Raw genomic sequence first — 21,219 nt, forward strand, 5'->3', positions numbered from 1 at the left:
TTTATTCAGGGCTTTTCCCTCTGTGTCTGGCAGGTTGTGAAACTCGTCAGTACTGTGTCCATCAGGAGTAAATTATTTCTGCAGATCTGGCAATGCTTTAACAAGTTAAGTATCCAGGAAAACCCTTCCCCTTCAGCATCCCAAAAAAGAGTCGCTGAGCACTAATTTGCTCTGTATAGCAAATAGTGCAAGCCTGGCTTTTGTTTCTGCCTAGCTGAGCAAATGTAGCAGACTATTTGCTGCCCTGGCCTCGCTTTTCAATGTATTTGCTTATGCTGTAGTATGGCTGGTTTTCCCTGGTTGGACAAAGTGGGTTATAGAGGAAGAGCTGTAGCCAGGCCTTCTGTCTGATCCCTCTTCTTCCCACAGACGTGCACAGCTAAACACAGCCCGCTATTGCCCTGTATGTGCAAAGGACTAATCAGTGCAAGCAAGTTCCTGGGTTGATGTTTCATGTCAGGACTTTTGCTGTAGTTCCCCCTGCTCCCACAGGCTGGTGCTGTGATGTACCTTGCTGTCAGAGAGGAGCTGGTCCCTGTGATAGAGCAGGGAAGGCGGCAAGAGGAAAAGGAAGGTGGAGAGAAAGGAGTGGGTGTAGCTGTACAACTGATCTGATAGCATCCTTTGTGCTCTGACCAGCTCTGCAACTGGCAGCATCCAAGAGGGAGGGGGAATTGGCAGTCTGGGTGTTGCAGGCAGTGGGTCTGGCAGCAACAGAGTGAGTGGAAAGCTGAGCAGCCAACATGCTTGTGGCCTGGTGTACAGGCAGGAGTGACTGAGCAGGTGGCCCTAGGCAGGCTGGGACCGGAGCTGGAGATAGGCTGGGTGAAACGGAGCTCAAGTCCCTCAGCTGAAAAGCAAAAAGGAGGTAAAAAAAGGGGGGAAAGGCGGTAAAGGTGCAGACAGAAGAGAAGAAAAATCAGCACTAGGAAGAAGCAGTGTCAGACTGTCGGCTGTTTTTCAGGACCAGGATTTCTTTTTCCCTGAAGGCGATCTTGCAATAAATTCCAGGAACAGACTTCCTTTTTTGACTTTCTGATTGGCGGCTTCTAATTCGCTGTGCATATACAGTCTGCTTGTGGCTGGGAAGTGGGGAAGACAGGGCCAAGGAAGGAAACTGGTATACTTATTATTTTGGAAACAGTTGCTGTTGGTTTGTAGAGTCTTTACAAATAGTTGTGGTTACTGGTTGATGGAAACTTGGGCCAAGCACTAACAGGGGCTGTGTGGTGATTCCCAGCACCATCATTTCTGCATTTGTGTTTCTGTCCTAAGAGAAATGTTTCTCAGTTATAATTTGCATATGTCATTTGTAGAATGTTTTCTTTGCACCATGAATTCCAAACCACAGAGGGAGAAATTACAAGTGTTTGGATATTTAACGTAGGCCTGAAACATTCACTTGATTTTGATGTGGCACCGCTGACAACTCGGCCTGGATATACAGGCTGTGCTGCAGACGCATGATGTGTGTCTGATACTGGGAGGGACCGAGCGTTACCAAGTGTTCAAAGCCTGCCTCTGTGAGCTGCAAAGATAATCCAGCGAAACCACTCATTTTGATCGTTGGGAATTTTGATGATCCCAGTGCTTGTAAAGGTTTAGCACTGCAGGGAATTGACACATCTAAGTAGGAAAACATGCTTTTGATGTGAATTAAGGAACAAAAGGAAGCTGCTTGCACAACCTGGGAGCTTGGCATGTGAGGGAAAAACACCGGGGAAGGGCAGAGATGGAAAACAATGGAGTGCCTCAGTGCAGCTTCTTTAGGAAGAAGTGAAGACTCACAGAATTCTGGGTTCTGGTTTCATGAGAGATGCCATGCTACTGCTGCTTCTGAACCTTGTGCCCACTTCAGAGCTCAACATTACCCCTCCTGGGGTGCAATTCTGCAACATATCCCTCTTGCACAGTTGATCCTGGGATAACTGCTGCCAGGCTCTACTCCTAACCAAGTCAGCACATCTGTAGGGATGTGACAGAAGTGGATTAAAGTGACTGCAAGCACAGCTTGCAGAAAATGTTACATAGCAGTGGGGGTAAGTTGTTTGAAAATAGCAGATGTGCATGCCTATTTCTGTTCCTCAAGTTAACCCCTCTGCAGATAGCTTGGATAGGTTTGTGACTACATGGTTAAGGAGAAGCAGCCTCAGATATTTGCTCATTAGTTTCCCTGCCTCTGTGCATACAGCTTCCCCATAATCGTTCTTTTTCCAGTAGGCTTCTTTTGTGTGGGACAACCTCCTAGATCCACCTTGCCCTGCCCTTTCTCCGAGACTCTTCTTTTGTTTCAGGCTGGGCAGACCCTCCCTGCCTTCCCATTGCTTTCTCAGCAGCCCTGAAGCCGGGTATCTACCTCGCCTAGGCTGCCTTATCTGATACATTGTTTTAAATCTCTAGGTAGGCTCCATAATGACACCTTTATGGTTGCTTTTGGCTTAACCATCCTGAAGACATTTTTTCCAGTTTCTGTTGTTTTTCACCAAGTGCTGCCCCACCCACCCTCACCCCAGACAGCGAAGAGCACTGGGCAAGGCAGGACACATTAGGGTGGACAAATTAGTGTGCTGAGGAAAGATTTAAAACCTAACACAGCAACAACATTAAAGGAAGATGCTGTCAGGAAATCTGGTCATCTGAAAGATCCTGAGCCTGTGACACAGACATCAAGATATCAGAGAATGGTTTGAATTGGAAAGGACCTTAAGGCTCATCCTGTTCCAATCCCCCTACCATGGACAGGGACACCTTCCACTAGATCAGGTTGCTCAAAGCCCCATCCAACTTGACCTTGAACACTTCCGAGGATGGAGCAGCCACGACTTCTGTGGGCACCTGTTCCTGTGTCTCACCATCGTCAAGATACGCCACTCTTTTTATTTTCTGTGGTCTCAGCAACTGCAAGGAGACCACTGGAGTAGCATCTATAAAAAGAAAAGGTGTTATATGCCATTTGGGAAAATGGCTGTGGTTATACCTTTGGAAGTGCAGGCTCTACTGAGGGATTGAGTCATCAGAGGGGGGAAAAACATCCCTAAACTAGCCCACCCACTTCGCCTGAAACCTCGGTGTCTGGTTGCATTCCTTTGTAGTTCCATCTCCCTTATCTCAGAAGGGCGGTGCTGAGTAGTTTGGGAACCCCCCCCCCCCCCCCCCTCACTGGCATTTTAGGCTCCATTTGCATCTGGTTGAATAAAGCCTGGCCAAAGTACTTTCCTTCCTTAGAACTGATGGCTCAGCTATTGTTCTGTTGTCTCCTCTAAAATGGAGTAGGGGCATTGTCTTATTCTTTTCCTGATTATTCCTTATAGAACAAGCCAGACGTCTCTCCTGGCTTAAGGAAGCACAGAGGCCTCAAAGCTGGATGAGCCAGGTGATGTAAGATACTAATAAGCAAGTTGTAGTTTATACTTGTTACAAATGGCTAATACATAAACCAGACTTTCCTCAAATTGTCTGGTTTAAATTAAGCTCTGAACAGTCACCCTAAACCTGCAGTTAATTTGAATATTTCTGATTTGGACTAGGACAACTTGCATGCCTGTAAGCCACAAACACTGAAAGCACTGTTGCTAAATCAGCTACTTGAATGAAAGATGCTGCCTTCCCTGAAGTCCCGGCTCCCTTGCATGGCTTCTGTTGTGACTGTAATTTTGCAGCTGCTGTAGCACAAATCAATGCTCTTTTTTTTTAACCTGAGGCAAGCAAAATGCAAATCCAGGTCACGTGGGGTACAGAGTGCAGAAAAGTAAGGCATTAATGAAAAAATATCTTGGCTGTGCTTCACTGAAGAATAGCTTTCTGAAGCTCCCTGTTGCCTGACTGCTCCTGGTGCAGAGCAAAGGCCTGCACAGGCACCAACTGGGAACTCTGAGCTTTGTGAGGTAGCTTCAAGTGGCAGGACCTGGCACTTGTGGGTGCTTCTGTGACAAAGAAGTTGGAGGTGCATGTGTGACAGTGTGAGGGTGTTCATGACAGACTTGAGAGACTGGCTGCACTAGAAGGGGTCATGATGTTTGCTCATAGCACTATATTCTCAAGTAAGAGGTGGTTTTTCATGAGCCTCTAGCCAGTACATAAGAAATTATGCTGAAATAAGTCTGCATAATAAACTGTGGTACCGCTGCTGGTTCTGAGAGAAACTGGACTATAAAGGCTAAATACTTCAATATGACTTCATGGTAATTCAGTGCAATCTTTCTTAGGATTCCCTGTTTGAGATTCTGAATCCATTCTGCATTAACTTGTGTGACAGCAGTGTTAGACACATAAATTAGTCAATGGACACAAGTTTGCTGCTGCCACCTTCTCCCTAGGACACATGTGCAAACAGGAAAAGGGAGTACTTTGGCAAATGTTTGGACTGTTACGAGTGTTTAAATACACAGTTGTGATCATCCAGACTAGTAAACAGTTGAGACTTCTCAGCAGTTTGATTTCTCCTGGACCTACTTGTTGCTTACTAATAAATAAAAACTTGATCTGGACATGCAAGTCAATTCCAAGAACTATACTTGTCTGCAAAGAAGTGCCTGGCAGTGCTAACTCTTGCTTTCCAGCCAACTGATTGCAGTGACTGATTTTGTATTTCTACCTCTGCTCTTGCTTGGTGTTTTTTGGTTTGGCTTGTCCGTCCATCTGTCCCCCCCTCAAATGCAGTGTCATCTGCTAGTGCTGAATTCTCATGTGCCTGGAATGGATTTAACAGCAGGATTTAACAGGCTTGCACTGAGGTAGTGGCTCTTTGGGCTCCACTGTCCTTGGCTGCACAGTCCCTGCTCTCGGCTGCACCTTGCCCATCTGAAGAGAAGGCTTGACAGACTCCCTGTTCAGAGGCAGCTGTTAAGACACAGATATCTGATATGTGACATTTGCACTTCGTACCAGGCATGGATGAGGCCTAAGCCCTCTCACCTTCCAGCAGGGAGGAGAAGACTAACAGCAATAAAAAGACTAAAGGTGACAGAAGAAAGAATACTCTAAAAATGAAGAAACAGCAGGATCAAGCTCATAAAAGGAGGGAAGAACAACTGTGACTTTTCAGGAATGAGCATAAGCAAAAACCAGTCTCTTTATAGCCCCTGAATTAATCCACCACCTCTTTTCACCTGCAGCCCTTAAGGATGGGGGTTTTTTTCCAGCTCTGTGGCACACTAGGCTGTTCTCTAGAACTGCTGAGCATTTCCTGACTGGCAAGAAGGGTAATGGCTTCTGGCAGGCTCAGGGAACCTGTAGGCTAGGGGAGGGTTGTGACTTTACCTTACCAAGGCCTCCTGCATCACAGATCTACTCCTTCTGTTCTTCATGGTTGTGGATGTTAAAATTCCACTTCCTGCTCCCTGCAAAGCAGGAGGAGCAAGCATATGATTTATCCATGTGGGATAAATGCTGACCTTCCAGCCACTTCCTTCAGAAGCCACAGAGGTACTGTGTGTGCTCCCTGTCAATCAGATTTGGAGGCCACAGAGTAGACACTGTGACTGCAATGCAACAGTGAGAAGTTCCCAGTGGGGAAGGCTCAAGGAAGCACAACCTTTGGCACCATCTCTTCTGTGCTCTTCTTTCCCACAGTGAACTTGTACTGGCAGAAGACCTCAGCTGATGCTCTCTGTGAAGGCACCCCCCTCCATGGATTCCTCTCTGCTTCTACCTTTCAGCAAACCTGGATTAGCCATTACAGATAAGACAAAGCAGGAGTACTGTCCTGTGTAACTAGAGATCCAAGCTCAAAATACGTGGCACAGAGTTTGTGTTGTAACCTGGTGCTCACAGAAGCTGTTAATTTTCTCCCAAGGTGTGTGCCAACACACAGCTTGTTTTGATGCCTCCAAACCATGCTGGCAAATGCTGAAGTCAGCAAGGAGCAGAGAGACTGGTGAGGTGGGTTGAGGGTGTGAGTATCTCCTGCTGCTACTAGATTCAGTAAGCTGTTGCGTTGGCCAAGTATCCCAAATGGCCTCATAGTGTGCAAGGACAATGGGAGAGCAGCAAACATAGCTAAGCTTTGTAAGAATCGATAATTGTGCTTCATTGTACGTAATGAATTCTTTGCATACATTTTTTTTAAACCTCTGGATCTTCTTTCCTAGTTGTAAAATGTATAAAGAAGGAGAGATGTGGCTTTTTTTTTCTGGATGTTTTTCTGTGTTGGCAGTTGCTGATAATTTGCTTGCCTCCCATTTGAGATGAAATCCTTCTGTCAGTTGTTCAACACAGCAGTAGAGACAGAAAGAGAAAATTCAATGCTAAGCACTGAAGTAATGCCAAGCAAGCCTGTGAAATAAAAGCCTAGCTGCTCAGGTAAGGTTAATAAAGTTAATAAAGTTAATAAAGTTAATTCAGTTAATAAATATCACATTAGTTGTCCATCGAGAGAAGCCTACATGAAAGATGTGTTGGTAAGGTCATGGAGGCCCTGAACTTTTCAAATATACCACTAAAAGAGAAAAATGTGACCAAGTGCAGCCTGGGCTGTGAGCACCTGCTTCATGAATAAAGGCAACTGAGCAAAAATCTTTGACAGGAGATAATTGCCAAGAGGAGAGTGTACGTTAAGGAACAGATAAAATCTGTAACAGGAGTTGTGCAGGCAGCTACCTACTAAAAGACTATAGTTGTGTGCAGTGCCCCTCAAATAATGGGGCTGCTCCATATGCCAGCTCAAAACAAGAATCTGGGTGTGGGAGAAGCGAGTTTTGGAGCAGCAAAGTTAATTCTCGTTTGTGAGGACAGTGGTGAGCCAGCCTGTGCCTGATTGGTGAATCCCGAGTTGCCAGGAGGAGACACACACGACACGGAGCAGTGAGAGGAAGTCGCTTGACATCACTGATCCCTACAGGGATAACCGAATCCAAGTCAAAAGGCAATATGTCATGGGGTGCTGAAGAGGAGAGCTGGGATTTAAAAAGCACCCTTTCCTTTATGATTTGAGGCCTGGGAGGTGGAGTGGTCATAGCACAGAGATAAGCAGGCACAACAGAGAACTGCACCTGGAAATTTTGATGCCAGCTGTTTGCCTTGCGCCTTTGGAAGTCATAAGGGCTTTACAACACAGGGAGTAAAAGAGGGCTTGGCACATGGAAGGCCCAGGATTTCTGGATAACCAGGGAAATGCTGCAAGAGCTGTGGAGAAGGATCCCTGGTGCTGGAAGTTGGGGCCAAGGCCAAAGCACAGCAAGAAGGCAGACAGAAACCAGGCCTTTTGGGAATCAGCCTCTCGGGGAGCCGAGAAACTTTTCCACCGCGATGGGAAATCTCTTCTCCCTCTTTTTCCTCCCTGCAGCTCTTGGAGGCGGGGAGCCGAGCCGCTGCTGCTCGGGCAGCCACCGCTCCCGGCTCCCCGCGCTGGCCTTACGGCATGGAGACGAGCTTCCCGAACAGCCCGGCCTTCGCCCTCCCCGCCGGGTAGGACAGCCTGGCCCGGGCGGGGGACCCGCCCAGACGAGGGTACCCAAGGCGCGGCCGCCGCCCTTCTGCCCTCCCCGCTATAAGAGCGGCGGCGGCGGGACCTCTCCTGCGCGGCTGGAAGCAGGTAGGGCCGGCGGCGTGCGTGTGGGTGCGCGTTTTATGATTATTTATTCTTGTTATTAATTATGGCTAATTACTATTGTTACGCTTCTCTCCCCTGTCCATAGGCAGACGTATAGGTAGATACACACGCGTGTGTTTGCACGGCACGGCGGCACCCTCGGCAGTGATGCCGCCGCACCGGGCGCTGTGCCCGCGCATCCGGGCGTGCGGGGGCGGGCCCGGCCGGCGGAGCGGCCTTGGCCTTTCCCTCCTGCACCCCCGATTTAATTTTTGCCGCCCCTTTATTACTTCCCCCCTTATTCCCCCCCCCCCCTTCTTTTTTCCTCCCAGCAGGCCGGTGCGGGGGAGGAGGTGTGGAACTCGCACTGAGGGTCGGTGACGATTCCCTTGGTAGGCATGTCGTCCGTCAGGATCGAGTGCGTTGCCAACGAGGGCTACAGGATCGGGGAGTCGCCCGTGTGGGACGAGAAGGAAGGCGTGCTCCTGTACGTGGACATCTCGGGTAGGAAGGTGTGCCGCTGGAGCCCGGTCACCAGGCAAACTCAGGCCATCCCCGTGGGTAAGGAGCCGCTGGAAAACCCTCTGCTGCATGCGGGAGTTGTGTGTTCTGACTCCGCGCCGTGTCCCTCGGCGGCTGCATGGTGCTAATCTTCTGGAGACCTTTCCTAGGCCTACAGGACACTGGGGCTTTGCACAGACACTAGGTACAGGCCAGACTTAGTCCTGGGGACTTTCTTTATGGTTTTGTGGTACTAGGTTATGTTTGATCTACATCTTTTTCCTGTAAATTGTCCACAACTAGCAAGTTGGACAAAAGTCCTCTTTTGTTCCACATTGTCCCAGAGGTAAAGTTTCACTGTTGGTTTCTGTGGTAGTTTTGTTCTGATTTGAATGAGCAATGCTTATAACATTTTCTGTATTGTAAAAGATTTCCAATAGCGAATTAAGAAGTTGATATATTTTAAAGTAACAGTATCACCAGCCAGAGTCTCAGTAGTTTTAAGTATTTATTCCAGAAAGGAAGAGATATGCTAACTCTCATAAAGAAAAAGTTGCAGATTTGCTGCTGGTGTGATAATGTAAATATTTGTCTGTCTGAAGACAGCTCCTTAAGTGGTTTCAGTACAATTTTTTTCTCATGTTCAGTAACACTTGGTGAAAATCAATTTTGCCTATCTATAAGCTACTGACATTATTCACAAGAAATTAATCTGGGCTTATCTGCCCTTCAAATTACTGTAGTTAGCAGTTTTAAGGTGAGAGAAGACCTGATATTAATTTGGGAAATGTTGCTTCCCAAACTTCTTTCCTCTTAGCTTAGCTGAGGCAGTGTGCTTCTCCAGGCCTTCCCCCCCAACTTGACCTGCTCTCAAAGGTGTAGTCTTTTCATATGGCCTCTCTGGAGATGTGGAAGGGATAGAAGCTGAAGTAGCTCCTTTTTTTATTTTTTTATTGTTTCCTCTCTTTAGTAATAAAATAGTTTCAACTAATAGCTGTGCCTTTGGGAATACCATGGCTAAAAGACACAGAAAAACTCCCAGACAGCCTAAGAATGTCATACTCAAGTAGTGGGTTTCCAAAGCGGAAACTAAGAGAGAAATTACTCATCACTGAAATGTACGGAGAATTACAACAACCACATAATACTTAGCAACAATGTCAAATGCCCTTTTTAACTCCACAGGGAAAACACTGCTACACACATAACTGTACCTGGAGGGGAGACCCTATGGTCAGTTTTCTTTTTGGCATAAAATGGTGCTACAAATAAATCAATTCCTGCAGATGCTGCTATAACAAAGCCCTGCAGTGTCACAGTGGACTGAGCTGGCTGCAAGGGCCGAGATGCTCGCTTGCACTGTGTTTGTGCAGTGAATAGCAGGGTGTCTGTGTCTGGATACACCCCTTTCCTCTACAGTGCTTATTCAGGAAGGTATGGGACTGTTCTTGTGTAGGGACACCTGGGGAGCTGACACCTCCAGGAACAGCCAGTCAAGGGTGTGTGGACTGCTGTGCTTGGGGGCTGCTACTCCCTGGATAGGAGGAAGGCCCTGGGGGCTGCCCGGGTGAAAGGGCTTGTGGGAGCCATGGCCCCAGGTGTTTTCCTGTTCTGCTAGCAGAGGCCCTGCTGCTGGTACAGGCAGAAAAGCACTTTTATTGGTGTGGTTACTGGCAATCCAAAGAGCAGCAAAATTACTACGTGTGGCAGGTGCCACACACGGCTGATGGGACTCTGCTGACCTCTGTGCTGGCACAAGAAGAAGAATTGGCACCCAGTCACCCAGTGTAAATGAGCCCAGACCACCAGCAGCCTCTGTAGTGGGGTCACACACCTCTAGGACATGGAGCTGCTGGAGTTGAGCTTGCAGTCGGGTGGGCACCTCAAGTACTGGCAGTAAATAGCATTCAGATTTCTGGCACAGCGGTGCCACTGCCAGGGCTCCAAAGGGAAGGGACATCCCGAGCCATGAGAAAACAGCCAGAAAGGACCAGTTCCTCTTGGCAACAGTGGTGGCTGGTGGTAGTTATAAGTATTTGTGAAACTATTACCTAGTTATACCCCTGCAAAGCTATAAATACAAGAAATGTTTTATTTTTTTAATTATTAAGTTGGTGATTAGTCTCATGTATAAAAAATATTATACCAGACTTTATTGCCCTGCCTAAAGTTATTATTCTTTATATTGCATCTGCTTGTAGGCTTTTACAGAAATGTTATCTTCACGCTCACTAGGTTTTTGTACTAATTCCTTTATAATAACCTACAATTGAGGTTTTATGCATAATAGCTCAAGTAAGTATAAATTAACTGTGGAGTATATACTAGTTTTCTGTTTCCCTTTAACTCTTGGGAAGCTCCGCCACTCCTTGGTGTGGTTTTGGTGCTGCTGGAGGCATTTTTGAACTGCACAGCAGAGTGTGGTGCAGGGGAGTGGCTCTCCTGCCCAGTGTGGCCTGTCCCAGTGCATAGATACTCTTGCCTCCATCAATGTAGGGCTGATTTATGCAGGAGCTGTGCTAAACAAACACATTTGCTCCAGAGCTCTTGTGGCAATTGATTTTTCCTTTGTGTGTGGGGGAACCCACACAGTAACCTGTTGTAAAAAGCCCTGTCCCCCCTTTAATGCCTGGGGGTTTTTTTTAAGCATCTAGCTGAAACAGATGCTGGTAATGATTATAGCTCCTGGGAGCAGTGGTAATACTTAAGTTTCCTGAGTTTATATGTCCTAATAAATGGTGATACCCTTCGTAGCAACTTGCTGTATGCATTAAGTATGCCCTCTTAGCATGACCTAATCTGTTTCTATGTATTTGGACTTCAATTTGTTTGGTAGAAAAGTAGGTTCTTTCTCTTGTCTGTGGTTTCACTCAGTTCAGTTTGCATGTCTAAAGTGAGCAGAAATGTCTTGCCATAGCACATCCCTCTTTTCCATTTCACCTTGTTTCTAGATGCTCCTGTGAGCTCTGTGGCTCTTCGGAAATCTGGAGATTATGTCATCACCCTGGGAACCAAGTTTGCTGCTTTGAAGTGGAAAGAGGAGCAGGTAACCACCATTACTCAAGTGGACAAGGACAAACCGAATAACCGATTCAATGATGGGAAGGTGGATCCTGCAGGGAGGTATTTCGCAGGTATGCTGCAGGGCGGTTCCTTCCCGCTTGGTGCTTGTTAGGTTTTGGTGATAAGATGCAGTGATCAGTTGTAGATGCAGCAAGTTTTCCTTCATACTTAAATGGTGGGGGGGTTTTTTGTCTTCAGAGTTTAATCCCGTTTACAAATCTCTTTGTATCACCTGGGCACCATCTAATCAGGACTGTTTTTTTAAAAAGAGACACACTATTCAAAGTCTGCCCAGTTTAAGACGCGAGCTTTGCCTTCTCCCTGCTTGTTTTGAATACTCTCAGGATGCCAATAGAAAGTACTTTTCCAGTTAGCAAGTTATTATACTGTGTGTTTTGTTCTTCATAAATCAGAATTTATAGATTGTATTTCTAAAAACTATGTGACTGTTTATACTGGAGAAGAGAAGGCTCAGAGGGATCTTACCTGTGTATAAGTACCTGATTTGGGGGGGGTGGCGAGGGAGTAAAAAAAAAGATGGAGCCAGGCTCTGCTCAGTGGTGCCACTGATGGGACCAGAGGGAGTGGGCACGAACTGAAAATCAGCAAATTCTGTATGTACATAAGAAGACTCTTCTACTGAGGATGATCAAAGAGCGGAACAAGTTGTCCAGGGGGGCTGTGGGGTCTTGATCCATGGAGATCTTCAAGACTCAACACTGGCCTGAGGAACCTGTGGTGTCTGACCCTACGCTGAGCAGGGGGTGAGGTGATCCTAGATGATCTCCAGAGGTGCCCTCCCACCTCAGCTGTCTGTGATCCTGTCCTCCTGTTTTTTAAAACACCATTCTGTGCATCTGCTCTATAGTTCAGTCCCCAAGCTTACCTTAGCTTGCATTTACCCAGCCTCTCAAGAGCCAGTCTCAGCTGCCAACTTCAAGTTGCAAAGATGAGAAATTGCTTTTGAAGAGGCTTTAATGTAAGACTCATTGAGGGAGGAGGTAATTTTTTTCCAGTTTCTCAGCTCTACAAGACATTAAGATTTGTGGGAAGTTAAATGCTGGCCACACCTTTCTTAATATATGAATGACTGAATAAAACATTTTGCGGGAATCACGCTGCACACTATTTCTGCCACAGTTCAACAAAACCCCAAAGACTATGTTCTGTCATCTTTTGCTGAAAGCAAGCACTTCAGAAATCTACCTTTCTTTTGCTTTTAACTCAGTTTCTTCCTCAAATTTCAGAAGCCCCCTGCGCTGCTCCCTTCTACATTGTGATTATCATCATTGCGAGGGGCTGCCATCAAACCTGGAGGAGAGTCCATTTGCTCTGAACCTGCTTTCTCCCCTTTGGCTCTGCACAGGTACAATGGCTGAGGAGACTCGGCCTGCCGTGCTGGAAAGACACCAGGGCTCTCTGTATACACTTTTCTCTGACCTCTCAGTGGTGAAGCACTTTGATCAGGTGGACATTTCCAATGGGCTGGACTGGTCGCTAGATCACAAAACCTTCTTTTACATCGACAGCTTGTCCTATTCGGTGGATGCCTTTGATTATGACCTCCAAACTGGAAAAATTGGTATGAATTACTGTATTCTAAAATAATTGGTTGTGCCTAAAGATTGTGATGTTTGTTCCTGTTCTGGTTATTATATAGAGATGATCAGAGCTTTGAGAGTGCTTCTTCAGTAACCTCTTCAGAGCAAAACAATAGAAGCCATATTAATGCCTATCTTCGCCTGCATAGGCTCCTGGCTCAAACCAGTCAGGGTCTGTTGGTAGCTCTGTAAAGTATTTAAATTGCATGGCAGTTTGAGTAGTGATCTGTACTACTGTTACTAAACACAAGGCATATCTGATCTTCCAGTGTAAAACCAGCAAAGTGTTTCTCGTTTGTCTAGGTTTCTGTGGCTGTGTGTTTCTTGCTACTGAAAGCATAGACCATCTTGTAGTCTTGTACAAAACCTCTGCCAGCTTCTCTAAATATTTTTTCACTTTTCACTGTCTTGTTTTTTAAAATATAAGCTTTTAAATGAAGATTCTGTAGAAAGAACTGGGCAACAATGGGAAAGCAGTAACTCAAATTTCCTTCCTTTATTTAAAACAAAACAATGCCTTAAGGGCTTCTGCAAGCTTGGACAAAAGAAAAAATTCCAGTGACTTGGACTAATAATTTGCTTTTGAGTATGTGGACTGCAGTATTTTACTTTAAAAGAACCTAGCCAATTTGATGTTGAATTTTAAAACTGAATTTAAAGTCATTTTGGGCATAGAATCCTGTCCCAGTATCTCTGTGCTATGGCTTACAATGGAATTTTTCTTTAGGAAATAGGATGCTTCTCCTCTCTCTCTCTCTCTCTTTCACTCTCTGTCTTTCTGTGGCAATCTGACAATCCCCAGGAGCAAAAAGGAAATTCATTAAAAATATTGCTGCATATGAGAAACATTGAAGTTGTCAGAGCATAAAATAAACAATGTTGGAAACTTGTGTTTAATTTTCTTTAATAACAATGGATAAAAGTTCAGATAGATTTGTTTGGTTTTAGGTTGATAATATGCCTTTAAAATTGATGCTTTTCCTAGCTCTTGTGTTTATATAAACTCTTGAGTTTATAGATCTGAAGGTCAGTTTTGTGTTGAAATAGTGATTATTGGCATGTTGCAGCAATCTGTTTGAAAAGTTTCCAGTTGGAGCAACTCATACTTCAAATTATCCAAACTGCTTTTAGAACAAGTAATTAATTTTATTAATATATGTAACATTAATTTATTCAGTTATTCATTTGATATTATAAGTAGGGAACATCAGTGGTGCACTAGAAAATAATGCCAGAAAAAAGGATTATAATTTCAATGGATAGAAACTGATCCACAGGCTTTCATGCTGGGAAACAACTATCTCAGGAAACAAACAGAGCAGCAGACATAATCTATTTCCTTTATAAGAAAAAAACTCAAGGCTTCAGCACTGCTTTTGAAAATAATAGTACAAATAACTTGCTGGGCTGTGAACTGATAAAAATTTTAACAACTGTCTCGCTCAGTTGTGTGTTTTTTCCTACCCTTCAGGCAACCGTAGGAGTATATACAAACTGGAAAAAGAGGAGAACATTCCTGATGGGATGTGCATTGATACTGAAGGCAAACTTTGGGTAGCTTGTTATAATGGTGGGAGAGTGATTCGTCTTGACCCTGAGACAGGTAAGCCCTTGCAAAAGGTGAACTGGAACTTTGTGTTCAAGAAAAAAAAAAAAAAAGAAGAAATAAAAGCAAAGAATGAGAGGGTTTTCCGCCCCCTCACAGAAATGATATATCTGCTGTTTTTAAAAACAGTACTTTTTTTTTATTATTATTTTAAACAATTTCATGCCCCTGCTCTCAAAAATTACCTTTGTAAATAAGTCTTCTTTGTTTCCAGCATCTGTTGTGTTGGAAAAGGTAAAGTTGCTAAGGAGATCATCATTATACTTGTGAGTTGTTTGAATTGGCATTCTCTTACATCCTCCAAACTTTAGACCAGTGTTTACCTCATTGATAAATGATGTAAATGAGTAAGCCATGAAATATCAAAGATGACTAAAGCCATTTTTGAGCCTTGTTTCTTCAGCATATTATATTATTTTGGATGGCCTACTGAGTTTAATACAATTCCCACATGACACTGATGCCAACAATATCTTTTTTACTGTTGAAAATAATTAAAAATATTTCATTAAGTCCACAGCATTTTGTCATTCACATAGTAACATCTTGAGTGTGCCCATTGTCTGAGCCTGTTGTTCATTCCTACTCTCATTTGGACTTTAGTGGTGTGCCAGAGATGATTTACTATGGGTAAAAAACACATGTAAAGCACTTAAGGGAAGCTGAACCCTATTACCTGCAAGGGGGCAGTGGGTGAGAATAGGAGTGTGATTTTGACAGATCCCAGGAAACACAAGTTTGCATAATGCAGCAGAGAAGCAACTGTACTGAGCTGCATCTGGAGTCTAGTAGAAGGCATAGTGTTTTGTGGGGCTGCAGATTCAGGAATGCCAGTGTCCCTTGATGCATTCTCCTCTGCAGTGCACAGAGGCACTGGCATGTGCACCAGGCAGGTCAGGCTGCAACCTCACTTCTGACTCTACTGGAAGCTCTTACTTGAGTCTCAGGCTGTGATTTCCTCCTCACCTTTTGGTCTCTATCCATCCAAGGTCCTGCCAACCTGCTTGACTTCTGTTCTGCAGAGTCTGCACCTCAGCTTTAGGAAAACGAAGCTCCAGCTGGGAGATATCAGCAGCTCTGGGACTCATTTCCTGTCCCACATCCTTCCCCTTTGGTGGGCAGAGTACTCCTTGGTGATGTCCACCAGCCCTCCGAGTACCCTCCTGAAGCAGTGGACTCTATAATTTTTCCTCTCTGGTTCACTGTTTCTGTCTTCTTCCTCACTGGCCTTCACTTTCTTCCTTTTTTCACTTGTTTTTCTTCTCCATTCTGGAGGTGTTTTCTTATGGGAAAGCTAGAGGGAATAGTGGCCATAAGCAAATGCATAGGGATACTAAGAATATTGACAGCAGAGTACATACCCCTAGTGCACTCCCAGTCTCTAATTATGCTCACAGCTGGATGAAATACTGACGTGTTGATAAGTACCAATGCATTTCTCTTCTGTGAACCTGTCTGTCTCCCCTCAGCCCTGTAAAACTCATAACATCTGCAGGGAATACTAGTACAAAGTTTCACAGGTTCAGTGTCCATGCCAAAAAGAGCCACCTTTTTCATGAATATCCCATGCTTACCTGCCCTCTCATGCTGTTGTTTTAAAGTGATATCTGAAAATGTGCAATTTGCTGAATTCTGAATGAATCATAATTATTTAGGGAGATACCCAAGACATGTATGAAGAGAATTCCATGAAAGCTGCTCTTTGAATGCAAAAGAGCTATTAAGTGTGGCTTGAATGGCTGACAGCCAGTTGCAGATATATCTAATGATAAAGAGCTCATCTAAAACACATGAGGGATTTTCAAGTTTTAGCGATGTTAAAGCCTTGGGGGATTTTTTGGGTGATGGGGTGAGGAAACTTGTTTGTTTGGCATCTTCACCTAAGTGAAGGTTTTGAGGTTCAGGGTGAAGCAGCTTTTCAGGTCTAGGCTTTTTTAGCATAGGTGGTTGCTGCCTTTAGATTCAGGATATGCTACAGGGAAAGACTGTGGTGGCTGATCCCACTAAGTTTGCAAAGGGCTCAAAAAGGATGTCTAACTTGTATGTGGCAAGCCTTGTCATACCTTTTGGTGACCTGCTATTCTTATGCAGTCTTGTCTTTTAATTAGAATCCTAGAATCATTAAGATTGGAAAAGACCTCTAAGATCATTGAGTCCAACCATTAACTCAGCACTGCCAAGTCCACCACTAGGCGATGTCTCTAAGCACCACATCTATATTTTTGAACATTTCAGGGAACATGAGATTAGCTCAGTTGGTTAGAGTATGCTAAATAATGCCAAGGTCACAGGTTTGATCCCCACAGAGGCCATTCACTTAAGAGTTGGACTTGATGGTTCTTGTGGGTTCCTTCCAATTCAGAATACTCTTGTGACTCTATGATCATTCCACCACTTTCCTGGGCAGCCTATTCCAATTATTGACAGCCCTTTCAGTGAAGAAATTTTTTCTAATATCCAGTTTAAACCAAATATTTTGCAGTTCTTTCTAGTGAATGTTTTTAATATCCTTTGAATTTTAGTGTCTAAAAGATTTGCTAAGTTTCTCTCTTCTGTAGATACTAAGCACAAAGGAATATTTCAGGTAGATTGTAGAGCATCCAGGTGCAGATTTTCTTGAATCTCCAGGGAGACATTGCTCATCTCAGAGCTTTGTAAATTATATCTTCCAGGCTGTTATCCATTGAGACACATCAAGGTCTCTCCCCTTGTCTTTGGGGCTCATGCCTCTTCTCTCACAGTCCATGTTTTTCTCCCTTTGAATGCACTTCCCACCCATTTTCTCCCAGAACTGGGGTCAGCCAATTTCTAGGGTTCCCAACATCAAAGTTACTATTTCAACACATCAGTAAAGTTAGTTACTGTAAGGGGACCAAGTCCTTTATATATGCAGTTGGGCGAGCAGAGAAATTACAGGTTTTGTAAGAAGATTCATGTGCTCTAGCATATTTCTAGAAAGAGAAATTCAATGCTAGGTAAATAAATTAAATTTGATGGGAATAAGCACTCCAGGATTAGCAAGAATTTTAGAAAAATCTGCTGTAAGGTGTCTTGACAGCCTTCTGGTTAGGGCTGGAGGCAGTCTGTTCTCTACCACTGTAATTAAGACAGTAGCTATTTGTTGATGTAATAAATGAGTAATATTAGTTATGGTAGCACTAGTTTCTTCTAAACTTCAGACATGTCCCATGATCCTTATTTTATGCAAGCTTGATTTGAAAGGCTATTGAAATTTCAGGAAAAAGTTCTAGGAATTAATCTTCCTTAACTGCAGGCACTAGAGGTGTAGCAGGAGGTACGCCTCCACAATGCTGCACGAGGTCTACTCCCTCCAGGCTGCCTTTGTAATTAAAAGTAGAAAAGTCAGCAGGTCTAGGGTGTGATTCATGTGACCTGTTTTAGAGAGGAATTTTATCTCATTTCCATTGACTCCTTGGGCAGTCTAGGTGACTAGCTCAGATGCGCATCTCTGCTGTGGATGTTGGTGTTTAACTAGAGGACAGACTGGGATTGGGGTGGGATTTGTGTATGATAACTGAGATTTGTGAAATGATACATCATCAGCAACTTTGTCACAGAAGTCTGGTTTCTTCCTTGTTGTGGTGCTCCGTCAGTATGCTGAAAGTCAGCGTGGGTCCTCCCCCTGCCCTGGTTCCCACTTCTGAGGAACACTTGGCTCCACAAAGGTTATTCACAATAATAATTTGTTTAAATTTCTTGTCATAAGTAGACAAACAGGAAACATCATGCATGTTTTCCTCCAGGGAAAAGACTCCAGACTGTGAAACTTCCAGTTGACAAAACAACTTCCTGCTGTTTTGGAGGAAAGGATTATTCAGAAATGTATGTGACTTCTGCCAGTGATGGGATGGATAAAGAGTGGCTTTCACGGCAACCACAGGCTGGTGGGATTTTCAAGGTGAATGATGCTTTTTTCTGTAATTTTAGATTGTAATTTTTTTGCTCCTGCATTTTTCAGGTAGCAAGCCACTTGGAGTGGTAGGAAGCAGGAAAAGGGTGGTTGTTTGATGTTTGGTCATATGTGTTAAACTATTGTTTGTATTTTTAATTCCTGTTGCAGTATGAGGAAGTTAAATGTACTTAGAGATTTGAAAATAGTTTTGGGTTTAAACTTTGTAACAGTGCCGATAGTGTAAATTTTCTATGCCATCACCTCTTTATCACTATCCCAACACTGTTTGCATTTTCTATTTGTTGTGGAAAGAATGGGTAAATACTCATGTGTCTTAATCAATGACAGGTCCACTTTTATTTACCTTCTCATTAATTATAACTAAATTACCTCTTAAAAAATTTGTTACCTTGGGATTTGTTTTAAAGCCCTGCTCTTCTCTGTGTGTGCATGCTGAAGGTTACATTGTGAACTGCAGAATTAAGGTTTAGTGGTATCTAAGAGAAGAGGCCTTTGGGGGATGGACTCTGACCTGAGATTACTGAGCTTTAGAGAAAGAGCATGTGTTGAAATTCCTGGCTGTGATGTGCTGATGTGTGCAAAATAAAGTAGGAGGGCAAATTAGAGTACATAGTCCTTTTCAAATTAAAGCATGTCCAGTTGTACAAGGAAAGCAAGTGTCTGATAACGGTGGATTATTACTCTAATATTTTTTTCTCTCTGTTTTAATAGATAACAGGACTGGGGGTGAAAGGAGTCCCACCATATCCATTTGCAGGTTAAATACACACTCTTCAGAATGTATTAGAGAAGACTGATGTACACAGGACAAGTCTGAAGGTCTTATTCTGGTGTTCAGCATCTTCTGCTTTGAAACCATAACACCATTATAATAGTTCATCAAGAAAGCATGAAAAACAACTGAAATACATGGAATATTTTAAAACTGATCTTTTCTCTCCCTTTAAATTTACTTTAAATATGTGATGGTACTTTTTCCTGTTGTGCTAAAAAGATTCTGATCCTAATAAGCTTCTATTGTAATTCTATTTTATGATTAAAAATATTTTAATATCATTTAGTTGTTTATTCTTCCATCTCGTTTGCAACTTATGCTATATTGATTTCTTGATTAAACTACTTGTACTGTCTCTTTTACCTATTTTTGAAGTTGCTTATAGAATACCCTTTGGTGGTCTTAGCACTGCTTTAAAGGTAACTTCATTTGTCCCATGATATTCTTAACAACTGAAACATTAATACCTATCACTGTGCATCTGCAGCTTTCTTCTTAGAGCCCTCAGCTGTGGCTGTGCTTAAATTAACTCAGTCTGGAACTGATCACCATCTCTTCCCAGTGCATGTTGCTGTGTTGCTCATTTTGTTAAATATAAACCTAGGCTTGGGGTGAAGAACCATATCTTTGTCCATCCTTTGTAGATCTCAGCCTATTCTGGGGAGATCCATGATGACAGGAAAATGTTAAGCATTCATGACCATTTGTGCATAACTCTGCATATATATACACCTCCTCCTGAACCAAACTCCCCCAGAGCAGTCAGAGAAGCAAAGTGGGCCCATATGCCCAAATGGCCACTGTTTCAAATGTGGAGGAAAAGGAAGTTTTATTACAAATTATTCACAGCACCTGTTGTAAACGAAAGGTTTATTTACTGGATTGCTTTTTTGCTGGTAACTTCAGGCCTATGCGTGCTGTAACAACTGTGATGTATCTCAGTTAGAAATTAAACTGGATTTTTGCTCTGCGCCCATCCATGTGTGAGAGAGTAACCCAGCAACTGACTGCCAAGAGGGCCAGTGGCTGTGTGTTTTCTCTCCCAGTAGCTCCAAGAATCAGCACACCATGGTTTGCCAGTGCATCTCTGCAGGCCTTGGAGTTTGAGTTAGCTTCTGGTGGATGGGCTTGCCTGCTGTGCCCTCGAGTGTGCAGTGGGTGACTCAACTACCTGGCCCCTGGATCGCACTGAGGTCTTGGTGTTCAAAGGTGACTTTGTGCACATCACTGTTTCCCGTCTTGAAACACTGCAGGGGAACGTCTCAGCAGCTGGGAAAAAAAGAGATTTAAGCAGCCCCACTTCAGGGCAGATGAGTGTGAGACAGTGCAGGAAGCGGGGGCTTGTTCTTTGGAGTGTCCACTATCCTTCATTTACTTTGCACTACAAGGCAATCTCAAAGCACGTTATTGAGAAAGTTTGAGTTGAGGGTGATTATGAATGTGGCAATTTTAGGGCTCTGATCTCACTGAAGTGATGAACCCTGAGATAACTGCAGCTCGGGCACTGTGCTGAAGGGCTGCTGTGGTTGATGGCTAATGGAGATCTGGAGATGCAGCAGAAAATAAGTGGGCATAAACACAGATAAGCTCCCTCTGCTGTCACTATTGAGATTTTGTACCTGTGCTCACCCTCACATCATCACAGTGGCAGTAGGGTGATTGCCAGCTCAACACAAAAAAAATGCTAATCTTTTTTTCTGTTGCTGTTGATGCACTAGAAAAGTAAAAGCAATAGCTTGTACAGGCATGAAAGATTTGGTCAAAGATTAGTTTATCACAGCTGGCCAAGAGGCACCCATGAGACACAGGGAGGATGTGGCTGCTGGAATCCCTCATCCTCCATGCCATGTATGAGTGGGTGGCACTGGGCAAACATCTGAATAACATGTCTCTGTGCATGGGAGCAGAGGCAGGTAAAATAAGCTGCTGCAGACACTTTACAAATGAATGCCACCTCCCCCTTCTGCAAAATCACCTGCTGGGCTTTGCTATGCTGGTTTCCTGTGCTTCACATGAACCGGAAGAGCCAACTCTGCCAGGAGAGTTGTATTTTTAATGTTGCTGAAATGCCCTGGGAGCGCGTCTCAGCGCAGCCTCCAGTGCAGAGGCTGTAGCTGCTTTCCACGCCCCAGCCCCAAGGAGCCCAAACTGGTGCTGCTGGCATATTTTGAGTCCCATGACAGAGCACTGGATCTGGCAAACTGAGCGGTT

At 44.1% G+C, this 21,219-nt stretch overlaps 1 protein-coding gene across 8 annotated transcripts in view; it reads left to right on the forward strand.

The window, feature by feature from the left end:
- Positions 1-19,293, forward strand: part of LOC116783262 (regucalcin) — an 84,624-nt gene extending 65,331 nt beyond the window's left edge. Inside the window, exons 1-8 of one of the 8 annotated variants that reach the window (XM_032680658.1) lie at positions 7,528-7,531; positions 7,635-7,646; positions 7,925-8,089; positions 10,981-11,163; positions 12,459-12,674; positions 14,165-14,296; positions 18,064-18,218; positions 18,945-19,293. In XM_032680658.1, the coding sequence (XP_032536549.1) occupies positions 7,927-8,089; positions 10,981-11,163; positions 12,459-12,674; positions 14,165-14,296; positions 18,064-18,218; positions 18,945-18,995 (900 nt within the window). In that variant the 5' untranslated portion in view covers positions 7,528-7,531; positions 7,635-7,646; positions 7,925-7,926 and the 3' untranslated portion in view covers positions 18,996-19,293. The other 7 variants (XM_032680656.1, XM_032680657.1, XM_032680649.1 and 4 more) reach the window with 7 other exon arrangements.
- The last annotated feature ends 1,926 nt before the right edge of the window (positions 19,294-21,219 follow it).

Source organism: Chiroxiphia lanceolata, chromosome 2 (genome assembly GCF_009829145.1).
Source record: "Chiroxiphia lanceolata isolate bChiLan1 chromosome 2, bChiLan1.pri, whole genome shotgun sequence".
NCBI lineage: Eukaryota > Metazoa > Chordata > Aves > Passeriformes > Pipridae > Chiroxiphia > Chiroxiphia lanceolata.